The following is a 13,685-nucleotide window of genomic DNA, read 5'->3' as shown; positions in this document are numbered from 1 at the left end:
AGAGTATAGGCTGTTGAGAACCTCCTTGGAAAGGTAGCGAGTTATCAACTCTTCATCGGTGGGGTGGAATCGAAATCCCGGAGGCAAGTCCAGTTGTTAGTGAAACGATGGCATGACACTATTTTTATTCACTCAGTTCATCCCCATCTCTACTTAACTCAAATACGAATCCTCTTCCCATGAAGAAAATAGATTGCGACGGTGGCTGTGGGAGAAAATGATATAATGGCTATTAATTATAAGTCGGTGGCGGCCGTATAATATTAATCACTTGAAAACTTACTCTTTCACCTTCCCTTTTGTTGAAGGTAACCCCCCAAACAAGCATTTGTAGTAGAAAATTTAAGAGTTGTAGCTTCCCTGATTTTGAAGTAGGGAGGTGAGGAGAGAGAAGAAGATAAACTTTTTTCTTTAAAAAGTCAAATATGTGAAAAAATAGTGTCACGTCATTATTTTGTTACCTCAAGTAACGACGGTTAACGTCGAGTGACTAATTTGTTATAAATCGATAACGTTAGTGATCAATATGTTACTTTTAAAACTTCAGTGGAGAAACTCAAACATTAGTGACCATTTGTGTAGTTTACCCAAATTTTAATTGTCTAGATCATTTGAAAAATTATCATGTTAACAAATAAGGTCGAATCGCTATTATTTTCTCTGTTATTGGTCATTTATTAAGAGGATGCTCGTCTATGTCCCTCAATGCTTATGCTTAAATACATATGCTAAACAGTTAGCATATATGTATATGTATGCATGTAGGGTACCTTCGGAATACATATGCTAAAAAGATAGCATATATGTATATGTATGCTTGTAGGGTACCTTCAGTCTGGATCATAGCCTATGCTTGTGGCTATGAATTATGCATAGATTGGCAAATAGTTGACGAGGGAAACGAGCCACATGAATTGGTGAAGCAGATATGAATTTGATTATGATGGGACAATATGAGGTCTAAATCATGCAACATCAGATACCACAATCCAAACCCCAAAATATCTATTGCTAGACATTATCCAACATTTACATTATCTAAACCCAATGTCAACTTGTTCGGTTCATGTTGTCAACTTTATGAGATAATGTTTTATGTACTTTGGTTACAAATCTGATGTGTTAGAACAAAAAAAACGAATTTAATTCAGTTGATTTATACAATCATCTTTCGAGACGTAAAATCTAAAAAATCGGAAATTTAAATCTCGACGGTATCGATTCTTCCCCGTATCGTAACAACTTCTGTGCAGAAAAAGAAATAGCAAAACAAGGATAGGGAAATAAGCACAAGATTTACTTGACAAGAATGACAACAACAGAGAAGAACAAGAGTATTAATGGCATCACATGGTTTGGGTCCCATAACCAGTCCATGGCTCAAATGGAAACCAAAATTTTCGGGCAAAAGAAGGGAGGAAAGAAAAAACACAGCAAAATATCTTCATGTTTGTTTGCTGGTCTAAGCTTGAATCTATCTCTTCAAACATAGTAATTCTTGTTAGTTTGATTTTGACATACAGCAATCCCAGTAAAACAAAAACTGTAACTTTGTAGATTGCTGTAGTAGACATGCATCAATGCCTTTAAGACTCGTTTCAAAGGTTGTTTCAACTTATGAGAATTTAAACACTAATTGCTAAAAAGGCAGTGTTATAATAGTGATTAGGAAAAAACAAAAGAAAAAAGAAAGTCAACCACAGAAAAGAAAAGAAAGGAGAACTTCATGATAAACTTTCTACCTTTTTGGTGCTACCTGCTTGGATTCTATGGCTATGGAAAGGGAAAGATCCTTGGACTTTTTCTGATTGCAATTCATCTGTCAAAGAAGAAGGGCCTACATGGACCTTTATGTGCTTTCCAAGTTGCATATACATATGATTCTTGAAATACATGAAAATTTTGGAATATTTACATTCGAGTTCAAGTAATATAAGCAGCAAATGATAATGGCAATGATGATGGATTCTGCAGCAGTTCATGAGAATCAAAGAATCTGCATTCTAGATCTTCAGAAAAGAAAGTACAGATTTAAGGGAGATTTGAAAGAAACTTGAGTTCCCAAATTTATTTAAATACAATGGGGATTTATGGAAAATAAACTTACTTGGTCCTACCTCTCACCATCTTATATATATTATGTACAGAACTCTGCAAACCATCTAACTGAAAACCCCTGATCATGCCATTAATGGAAAGAAGAGGAATTCCGAAAACAAAATTAAACCGAAAAAGGAAAACAGGAGAGAAAAATCAGTTTCTACTTGAGCCTAAACACTCTGCCTTCAAACCATATGATTGGACTCTTCCTTTTGTTCTCCTCAGTTAGCATACTTTGAGAGTTGGTTATATAGAGGGGGGATGGTGAATGAATATGACCAAGCGGCTAACGAAGTAGGACAGGATTCATATAGTAATTAAGCAATTAAAAGTCATAATTTACACGATTATGAGCTCTCTTGGAAGTTTATTGACCTCGACAATGCTGCTGGATTTGCCTGCAAGACTGGAAAGGTTTCAGGAACCTGAGTCCTTTCATCACCCTTTGATTGAAATGCTTTGAACAGTTGTCCGCCGCCTATTGAATCAGATTTGTCATTCTTAATGCCGAGTGTTGCCCATATAGAACTCTTTGCTGCTTCGCCAGGATCATCAATCCTCAATGTTTTCGGAATCCAAAGGCTTCTCTCAGCATTATTTTCCTTTACCGGCTCCTCCTCTCCAGAGTTGTTTGGTTTGCTCATGTTCTCGTCTCGTGAATGTTTTCCCAAGGTAGGGGAATCGGGACCGGAGCTTGGTACAGTTTGCTTTGGAGTAGAAGGCTGAGGCTGCCATGGGGCGTTCCATGTGCCTGGTACGTTACAACCCCAGTAAGCAGCTGCAGGGTAGAATGGCATTGGAAAGCAGCCTGGAGGGCAGAAAGCCGGTGGAGGTACAGGAGAGCTCCATTGAGCTCCGGTCCATGGGTAAGGCCAAATCGCCCCGGGATAGCATGGCATCTGAGGTGGAAAACCCTGACAATTCTGCATCATTTGATCTTGCGACCCGGCTTTACCTGCCTCATCCTTTGAAGTCAGAACAGATGATCCATTTGAACACTCAACCCCATTTTCTCCACCTCTATAAGAAACGGGAATTTTTAACTCCTCAGGCTTATGAAAACCATTCCGAGTGGTATTATGCATTGTTTTATCTGCAAGGTTCAAAACAGAAGCCATTGATTCATAGAGGGGTGCGTCCGAGCCAAAGGTCAGAACTGTACCATTAGCTTTTAGTGCCGGATGGGGAACTCCATTAGGAATCTCAGCACGAGCATTCTGCAGAGCTTCAGAGACAGTTATGTGATGGTAGTGAGAAGCTGAACTCTTGTTCTTGCGACGCCCAGCACCCACGGGCACATTTCTCATAGTCCCACCAGCTGTCCAGTATCTCTGGCAGTTCTTGCAAAAGTGTCGGGGTTGATTGACATTGTAATTGTTGTAATAACAAAACTTGGTGTCCATGCTGTTACAGCGGGGGCATGGAAGAATTTTAGTAGGTTTCTTCAAGGTTTTGTCTTGCGGATTACTTGTCTCATTTTGATCTTCTTCTGTTTGTAAAGTTTTTAAAGCAGGGCTCTCCTTATCGACAGAAGGTGTTTTAGAGTTGTCACTTGCTCCGGAGGTTGCCTCCAGATTTGTAGACTCTACAGAAGTAATCAGAGGAGCACTATCATCCTGTTCAGATCCGTCCTCTTTTCTATCTCCAACTTCATGTTCAACGTCTGTTGTTTTATCTCCCGCAATGTCCTGAATAATTCGAAGGAAGTAAAATCAGCAGGAGAACTAAAAGGAGTTGAAAGAACATGATCATTGTACATAACTAGAAAGTACAAATCATATGAAACTGACTGCATTTTCTACGTAGAGAATCGGTTTCACGCCGATAGCAACCACCGTTCTAACAGCTATAAAAGAAATCATCACAGTAGAGAAGTTGCTTAAGAACTTAGGAATCCATAGAATGATACGTATGGCTATGTAACCGGCACGGATAACATACAAAAGCAGAAGAAATTTTAATATGGCTAAAAATCAGATAAAAACTGGTTGTAACTTTCTTGTCTGATTCCAGGAAGATTGAGCTTTTACTATATCAGAAAGATAGCATAACTTACAAAACGCCTTCGGCATGGTAAGGATCGCGAAAAAGTACCGGAGACGAAAGCTAAAAGAAACAAGGAACAGATTTTTATTTTTGCTTAGACTTTTATTGCAGTGATCCTAATCATAGCTGACAATCCTCATGAAACTAAGTGAAAAGAGATCCAGATAACATCTCTCGCAATTCACAAGCTATAATGAAAGCAGTCAACCAGATTAATGAAAGCTAAACTACCAATTTCAAAGAAGCTAGCCAGAAAATTTTCCAAGAAAACATGGAAAGTGATGAAACCCCGAATAAGATTCCAAAACCATTTTCCAGAAAGATGAAAGAAAAAAATTTATTAAATTCAAATAATATGAAGGGAAAAAAAAAACTACAATTCAGCAGTTAGGCAGCAAGCTACCTTATAAACACAGCTAACCAAAAAGCAGTTAGCCGGGATTTTAACATGAATAATTGGATTATGCTTGAGAAAATACATCCAGAGAAGCCAATCCTAACTTTAAAAAAACACAAGTTTACTCAAACCAAGATCCAAATTTTTATAGCAAAAACTAAGAATCAAAGACCAACCCTTGTTTCCTTTCCATATTCGAAACAAAGGGTGTTCTTCAAAATTCCCAAAAGAATAAATTAAAATAGAAATTCCGTGACCTTTTCAGGTTCTTCTCTTTCTTCCCCTTTATTTTCCTTTGGTGAAGAATTTGTGGAACAAGAATGATCTTGATCAATATCATCATTGTTGGTGTTTTCATCACCACAAGTAGCACACGAGTCACCTGCTGCTACTTTGGGAGATTTCTCGGGCAAAGGGATCGTTTTCCCAAACAATTTGATCGTCGGATCTTTTGGTTCCGACATTTTCTGTTTTCTCTCTCTCTTTTTTCTTCTCTTCTCCCTAAATCCTTTTAGCAAACACAAAACTAAAAACTCAAACTTTCTAGAGAGAGAAAGTTATGTAGAAAAAGCTGACTGCTTTCATACAAAATTTTATTGTCGACAGAAAATTAAAATGAAAAAAAATACTTTTTTTTATAATGCAAAATAGTTTTTACTTTTTCTCCCCTCTTTCCCCTAGTTTTTCCTGGGTTGGCTTGTGGGAATAAAAATAGCAGCCTAAATTACGAAATAAGGTCAAACATTACAAATATTTGCCGCTACGGTAAACAAAATAGTGTATTCAATAAAAATGAAATATAACCAAAAGAATAATTAAAATACTTTCTTTTCCAAAATAAATTAGGGTATATTTTTAGATAGAGAACGATGTTATTTTATTGAATCCTTAAGTTATTAAAAATTACAAAATGATAATATATTATTCATATATTTTAAACTCATCATTTTTTATTAAAATATTAACGGTCGTCTATGTGAGACGTTAACATGCTGATTGAGATATTATAAAATTATATTTCAATGATGTGTACTAGCATCGTTGTTGCTTTCAAGAACTGACTCAAAGGCATAATATCTCAAGCACTGGCTCGACAACATAATATAAATAGAGAGTCAATCCATAAAATACATCTCAAACGCTTTTAAAATTAAATTTTATCATATCCTAATCAACATGTTAACGTCCAACTTAAGTGACCGTCGATTTTTTAACGAAAAAATTATAAATAAAGGTATGCTATGATCCTATTTTGTAATTTGGAAAAACAAAAGCGTAGATGGAGAGGATGGTCTCGTAGAGTCTACGTTTTAGATTTGTTTAAACAAGGAAGGAAGATTTTCATCCACAACTTCCTTTGTGGCCTCAAAAAGATCTTTCTCTCTTTTCATTTCTTTTATTTTCCTTTTGTTTTCTTCTCACTTTTTGCCATATCATACCCACCAATTATTTCTCCTTTTTCCCCCTTTTCCTAACTTTATTTAAAGATAATTTTAATTTTAAATTAAATATTATGTGTTTAATAAATATAAGTATATCCAAATTTCAATATATTCTTTAATATATATATATATATATATATATATATATATATATATATATATATATATAATTACATGACATATATATATATATGAGAAAGCATAGGCATACATAGATGATCAAATCTATGTTTCATTTGTAGAAACTTTCTTGTTTGCCTTTTCCTTTATCTAGTTTTCTTTCCATTACTTGCCAAACTTTAGGTTAAAATGATTAAACCTAGTCAAGTTGGTTTTTAATATTAGTATCTACCATTCATTTTTTTCAAAAAAAAATATATTTGATTGCACGAATCAAATTAATTCAGTAATTAAATGGATGATTGTTATTCGTAGAGGTATCGCTTTCGAGCACCAACGACTGTAAGGTTTGAGCGTTCATTGTCAAATGATTAAGAGTCTTTATAACATATACTACCACTTGTAATCACCCTAGATTAATAAAAAAAATATACTATGTTAAACAATATGATTAGCATGAATCAAACTGTCTTAGTGGTCAAAAGGATGATTATTATCGTAGAGGTCTTGGGTTCGAGCACATCGTATGTCAGGTATATTTAAACATTTTATTGTCAAATGAATTGTGAGTCTTTCGAACATATATTATCTTTAGATTAATAAAAATACAAATATTCATTTAAAACAACTAATTCATAAATAAAATATTTATAAAATATTTATTATAATATTTCATTTTACTATATCCATCAACTAGTGTTTAGTACTTATTTATTTTTCTTCCACCTGAAGCTGCTTAATTTTTTTTCTTCCTTTTTACAATATAATAAAGACTTCATGGTGATTGCCAACTATAAAATCTTTATTTCTTTGTTAGCTTTTTGGGTTAAATTTGCATGGTTTTCAGAATCGGACCGGTTAGCGAATCGGTCATACTATCGGTTCACTAGTTCAACGGTCTGATCGGTCGAAAGAACTAGACGACGTCATAATTATTTAAAAAATTAAATAAAAATACCAAAAATATTTAATAAAAAATAATTTTTTTATATCACAAGTCATATTCAAAGCAAGTCATAACATATATAAGTTAAAAACTATAAAATCAAGTGAAACAAAATGATTCAAATTAACTACAACATAATATTTAAGGTAAAACATATTAAATAATAAATATAATTATATAACTATAATTAAAAAATAATTTTGGGTTAAAAAAATCATAACAAAATGATATTGTTTGGTTTAATTTTTTTTAAAAACAATCCCACATGGCTAAGAAACATAGAAGAGTATCCCAAAAGTCTAAAGAGTAAAAATATGAGAACAAAACAATCTCACATTGCTAAGAAACATAGAAGAACATCACAACTAACTTCTATAAATAATAGAGGTAATTTGACATTCAAAATCATGGAGCCTTTTGGTGAGCATTGAGTGAACTATTCTTTCACTTCAATCAAGCTCGAATTTTAGGCTTCAATCGAGCTTCTAATTTTTTTTTGAGTTCAAGCCTTTTTGAGTTCAAGTTTCAATATTATATCTCGAGTTTGAGTTGAACTTGATAATTTTTAGCTTGCGAGTTTGAGTTTGAGTTGAGTTGAGCTTACTTTTAAAGTTTTTAAGTTCGAGTCGAGCTCAGCAATACTCGAGTTCGACTTGGCTCGTTTAACAAACGACGTTGTTTGGTTTAATTTTTTTTAAAAAAAATCCCGATTTAGATTGAACCGGACTAAACAACGGTTTCCGGTTGAACCGGCTGGTCCGATCCGATTTTCAAAACAGAGGTAATTTGTGGTTGAAATTATAAGGTGGCCCATTGCTCCACTTCCTATTCCTTTCATATATTTTTTCTATGGTTCATAAGCTTATTGCTTGTTACATCTCCCCCTACTCACCCATGTGACACATAACCCTATTCTCCTTCCATTATTTTATTTTTCTTATTATATCTACCTTTTTCAAAAATAATAACAACGGCACGAATCAAATAATCTTGATAATTAAAGAAATAATTATTATTTTTAAATGTCTCGAGTTTGAACACATCATTTATAAGATTGTTTGAACTCTATTATTAAATAATTAATTTTTTAAATATATTATATTATATAATAATCATATCGTAATAATAAAAATAATAATATCGTCTGACGATGAATACCACGTAAAGTATTAAAATAATGCCCCCACATAAATTACAAAAAAATAAAATTTTAAAAAATCCATGTCACCGTCGGATTTTTAAAAGCACCGGTTGTGCGGGTCCCACAGACGAGTTCTGAAGACCAGGATTTTCGCCACATCAGCGTCATATTCTCGAACGGACCCCACCTCAGCGTAAAGAGTAAAGTGAAAAAAAAGGGCCGTGCCAACGGATTTTAAAAAAAATCAATAAATAAATAAATAAGAAATCAGTTTCTCACTTTAGTTTTCTCACACGTGTGAATCAACTTTCTGTATAAATGAAGAATCTTTATTCTCGTGGCTGAGAATTCTCATGGGTGAGTGGAGGATTGGTCAGGAGATGACACGTGTAAGCTAGCAAAGAAAAGACGGAGAATATCTTATTGGGTAAACTACGCATTAGTACCTAAACCATCCGTTTTGATACATTTTAGTATCTAAACTTTCAATTCTTTTCAAAATCACACCTAACGTTTAATTTTTGTTTCATTTTAGTACCCGCCGTTAAAAACTTAAAGTGTTTAGTTCTTAAACTATCAGTTTATTTTGTTTTAGTACCTAAATTTTCAAAAAAAATCATAACTTAACTTTAAGTTTTTTAATAGGGTACTAAAATGAAATAAAAACTAAATATTATATATGTATTTTAAAAAAGTAAAAAATTAAGTACTAAAATGAATTAAACTGATAATTTGGATACTAAATATATAGTTTATACTATCCTTTTGTAGGCCCTTTGCTCGTGTGAGATTTTGATTTGGTGGGGCAAATGAGGATTATTGAAAACAATTAAATAAATGGGTTGAAATGCCAACAAAGATGACTAACCCATTTTATATTAGGAAAAATAATCGAACTTTTAAAAGCATGTGAATGAGATGAGGGTTTGAGTTGAGATGATTAGGGATGTGCGTGGGTCGGGTTGGGTCAGATTTTTGTCCACTCGACCCGACTCGAGAACAATTAATCCTCCACCCGAGACCCAATTCGACTCGATCAAAATAAGATTTCACTCGACCCGAATCTGACCCGACCCGAAATAATAATAAAAAAATTATTTTATTCAATAAAAATAATGACTTAATTGAAAAAAATAATATATAGAGGGTTAATATTGTAATTATTCCTAAACGTAAGGTAAAATTATATTTTTTTCTAGGTCGAGTCAGGTCGGATCGGATATTTTTCACCATAAACCCGAATCCGGACCCGAATATCATATTTAAAAAATACAACCCAACTCGAACAAAAAATTAAAAAAAATCTGATCCGATCGAATCTTACCGAGTTGGAACTCGTTGGGTTCGGATCCCATACCCATCCCGGAGATATTATCAACGTCCACCCGTTGAAATTTCTCATGAATGAAAAGGTAGTCGTCTTTTCCTTATTAAATATTCATTTATTTATGAATTAGATCAAAGTGTTGCAATTTGCACTTTTGGCCAATCACCTACTTGCTTCAAAAATGTTCATGCAATTTTTAATTTTAGGGTAAAATACGTGTTTAGTGTCTAAATTATCAATTTTAGTTTATTTTAATACCTAAATTTTTAATATTTTCAAAATCACATATAAAGTTTAGTTTTGTTTCATTTTAGTATTCATGTTCAAAATTTAACGTTAATTTTAAAAAATAAAAGTTTAGGCACTAAAACAGATAAAAACCGTAGTTTAAGTACTAAACATGTTAAAATTTTAATAGTATGATACTAAAATGAAATAAACCGCAAATATTATGTATGATTTAAAAAAATAAAAATGTAAGTACTAAAACATATCAAAATTGATAGTTTAGGTATTGAGTATGTAGTTTACCCTTAATTTTATTATATGTGTATTTATTCAAACATTTTTTTAACTTTTATCATCCATAATCTATTTTTCATTCATTTTTAAGAGATTATTTATCTTCATTCTCATTTTTTTTCGTGAACAAAGATTATAAATATTTATATGATTAATTTTTTAAATAAGAGTAAATATTATTCGGGTAAAATATATAAATGGTCCCAGATTATAGGGTATTACTTTATTAAATCCAAATATTATTAAAAGTTACAAGATGATCCTCAAACTATAGAGTTTTGCTTTGTCAAGTCCATCGACTATTAAAAGAACCATTTTATAACTTTATAATTGTCGATGGACTTAATAAAGCAGGACCCTAGAGTCAGGGGATCATTTTTTTTTACTTTACCCATATTATTCTCTAAACTATACTTTAATAAACAACTCTTACTAATACTTTTTCCCCCATACTTTGCGCTATCATAAATCTTTCGTTCACAAAGAAACTCATCTTTAAAATAAATGTTTAAAACATAAATTTAATTTATACATAAAATAAAATAAAATATCAGTAAAATTATCGTCAAAATACCCTAATTCATCTATATACTAACATTTATTCTCTAAAACCTGCAAATAAAACGGTAGAAAAACAATATGATATATATGTAAAAGTATCGAAAGAAATATACTTGTTAATACCCACAGATAAAGAAAAAGAAAAAAAATGAGATAAATAATTATTCTTGCAAGTTTTAAAATAGCTTCAATAATAACATAAAGAATAAAAAATGTTAGGAAAGAGTAAAAGAACTATGAAATAATTAAAACTTCCAAAATAATAATGTATATTTTAATATCGTTTCCTGAATAATTAAAATTTATAAAGTAACGAGATAATATATGAATTATGTATATATTATCAATTTATTTAGTAAGAAATTAACAAAACCTGAAATCCTTCTAAGTGGACTTAAAGAATGCAGCCAAGGGACTAAACTTTTGTTCTTGAGCTAAATTTTACTCCGTCAAAGGCTTGACTGAATATGAAATAAAACTTTTACGCAAAAACACATTAGTAGTCCCTGTAACTTTAAAAAATCAATGTGACCCTTGTATTATTATTTTTCTTCATCGTGACCCTCCAACTTAGAAAATATGTCCAATGCGACCCTTTGACCAATGTTTTTTTCGTTGTTTTCTGTTATGGGACTGACGTTGCAGTTCACAGTGGTTAATAACGTGGCGGATAACATGATAGATGTACTAAATTGGTAACTCAAACATGGCAGATAAACTACCACGTCAGCATTTTAACGGTCAAACAATAAAAAACGTTGGTCAAAGGGCCACATTGAATTTGATTTCCGAGTTAGAAGACCACATTGAGAGATAAAATAATACGAGAGTAACATTGATTTTATTTAAAAATACAGGGACATTTGATGTCTTTTTGCCAAACTTTTAATGGGTAATTCTGAACCATTTAATTTAAGACTAAAGAATTGCAGAGAATAAACGCAACTATACATGGATCCATTTTACTTGGTTTCTCTTGTGCTGCAATAGCTGCTTGGATTTTGCTTATGTGTACAACTAGGAAATGCAGGAACCACAACTGCAAAGGGCTTAGGAAGGCAGCCGAATTCGACATTCAGCTGGAAATGTGTCAAGAACTCAAGCACTCTGGTTAAAGATGGTGTTAAAAGGGGACTTTTCGAATTGTTCTGTAGGCAGATAGGAGGTTCCGGAGCCGAAAAGAAAGATCAAGAAATAGGATTTCGGAACAAGAATATCATAGATAAGAGTAACTTAAAGCAATACAGAAAGTAGTCATAATGCAGTGAGGTATGGCTTCTCTGGTTAGTTTAATCAGAAAGAATGTCGTCTTTAAATAAGCTCTCATGGCAATAAGTTGCAGGGATTATAAATACAGTTGGTTATAGTGGAGAATATAAGGATATTCACTTTTCATCTATTCAATCACTATTTTAATGGTAACTTAAGTCTTTAGAACTTATGTTTAGGGTTCTTAAGAGTTGCAATTCGTTTTATGCAGCTATAGTTCCTAGAATTCCTGTTTACTTGATTAGGTGATCGTTGAAGAATCAGATTATTATTCGTCACACGAACAGTTTGATTAGCGCCGGTGTTAAAATCTGAGATGGAGAAGATTGTTATGTCAATTGTTAAAGCTTGAAGTAAATATTTTCTTTTGAGATTAGCAATGCTTTACATTTTGTTGATGTCAATGATAGAAACAAGATTCTTCATGTGTTTCGGATATCTGTCCATGTATCTGAACTCTTTCCTTTATCCTGGCGAGTTGTATGGAGGAGCCTTAGATAACATTTCGTGCTTTGTTTCGATCGATATCGAGTACGGCATCGTTTTGTCGATGCCAGGGTAGTTTTTGGCACATATTCCAGACTCCTTTGATCAGATACATCTATGATCCATGGCATAGACACCTAACTTCGCTTGCATTTTGAACTTCATATCTCCATTGCAGTGCAGGCAGCAACATTATCTTCATACCCTACTCATCTCTTATTATCTCATCCAGGTTTATCATCCGTGCTTTCTCGTAAGTTAATTCTCATGTTTATGTTACTCGATATCGATCGGAACATGATCGATTGGAGTTCATCACTCTGCGAGTCTAGCTGGTTCTTATCAGTTTAAGCTGAATTCAAAACCCGAATTCAGTAGCATTGTGACATTCGAAACTCGTTCTTCATCTTCTGTCTGGTTTTCTTCCAGCACCAGACTCTAAATGGATTTCGATTTATGCATTGGTCTAGCCATGTTTCTGCCTCGTGGGTATATCTTTATATATGATTCAAAATTAAAAATAAATATAAAAACTAAAAATATCATAAGTTACAAAATAATAACTCATATATAATTAAAATTTTAAAAATATTTATAAAATATATAAAAAATTAAACACTTATATAAAAAAAAATCTTCAACTACATTATTTATTAATTATGAGTTATTAAATGAGACGATGACCGGGGAGAAAACCATTTGTTCAGTATGAGGTGTTAACATTTTAAATATTGATCAGTCTAAAGTAGTCAAATAATATATTTATTCTTCTTAAATTTTAGATTTAATTATTTAATATATATTTATTTTTTTAATATTTGATCATAGTTTCGAACGACCTTAATAATGATATATGTTATTATTAAGACTTTGATGCCCATTAAAATTAAAATTTTATATGATTTATACTCATTATATCTATAAATATAAAATTTAGAAATTCTGTATATATACGAATAGTATTAATAAAATAAATAAATTTCTTTATCTGTTTCCTATATTCTTTTTCTAGTTGATCTTATTACTTTATTTTCTTTATTTTACAACGATTTTTTTTATAATTTAACGCTTTATTGTATGTTTTATTTTAATTTTATTTAAAAATAATATTTTTTTGGCTTTTATATTATAATTATATAACATAACAAGTAGGATGAGCCCATGTCAGTTTTGGGTCGAGTTTCGATCAACCCGATTCGACCCAAAAATTATACATCCTCCTCTGGACTCGAAAAATATATATATCATGTCCGATTCAAATTCGAACCAATTTTTTATTCAAATTCGAACCAATTTTTTGAGATAAAATTTGAATCTGACCCAACTTA

The 13,685-nt window shown here is 32.1% G+C and overlaps 1 protein-coding gene across 1 annotated transcript; it reads right to left on the bottom strand.

Moving 5' to 3' along the window:
- Positions 1-2,015: 2,015 nt before the first annotated feature.
- On the bottom strand, positions 2,016-5,121 carry LOC120132994 (cyclic dof factor 1-like). Its single transcript, XM_039149667.1, has 2 exons — positions 4,801-5,121; positions 2,016-3,788 (listed from the first exon to the last, which is right to left on the bottom strand). Exons 1-2 carry the CDS (start codon positions 5,005-5,007, stop codon positions 2,448-2,450), a joined length of 1,548 nt encoding a protein of 515 aa, XP_039005598.1. The 5' UTR covers positions 5,008-5,121; the 3' UTR covers positions 2,016-2,447.
- Between the last annotated feature and the right edge of the window lie 8,564 nt (positions 5,122-13,685).

Source organism: Hibiscus syriacus, unplaced genomic scaffold, assembly GCF_006381635.1.
Source record: "Hibiscus syriacus cultivar Baekdansim isolate YM2019G1 unplaced genomic scaffold, ASM638163v2 tig00110570_pilon, whole genome shotgun sequence".
Lineage (NCBI taxonomy): Eukaryota > Viridiplantae > Streptophyta > Magnoliopsida > Malvales > Malvaceae > Hibiscus > Hibiscus syriacus.
This window is presented reverse-complemented; position numbering and strand designations above follow the sequence as displayed.

Coding starts and splice junctions, on each gene's coding strand:
- LOC120132994 (XM_039149667.1), bottom strand. CDS start 5,007: ATGTCGGAACCAAAAGATCCGACGATCAAATTGTTTGGGAAAACGATC. Junction 3,789..4,800: donor AAAGAGAAGAACCTGAAAAG/GTCACGGAATTT, acceptor CGAATTATTCAG/GACATTGCGGGAGATAAAAC.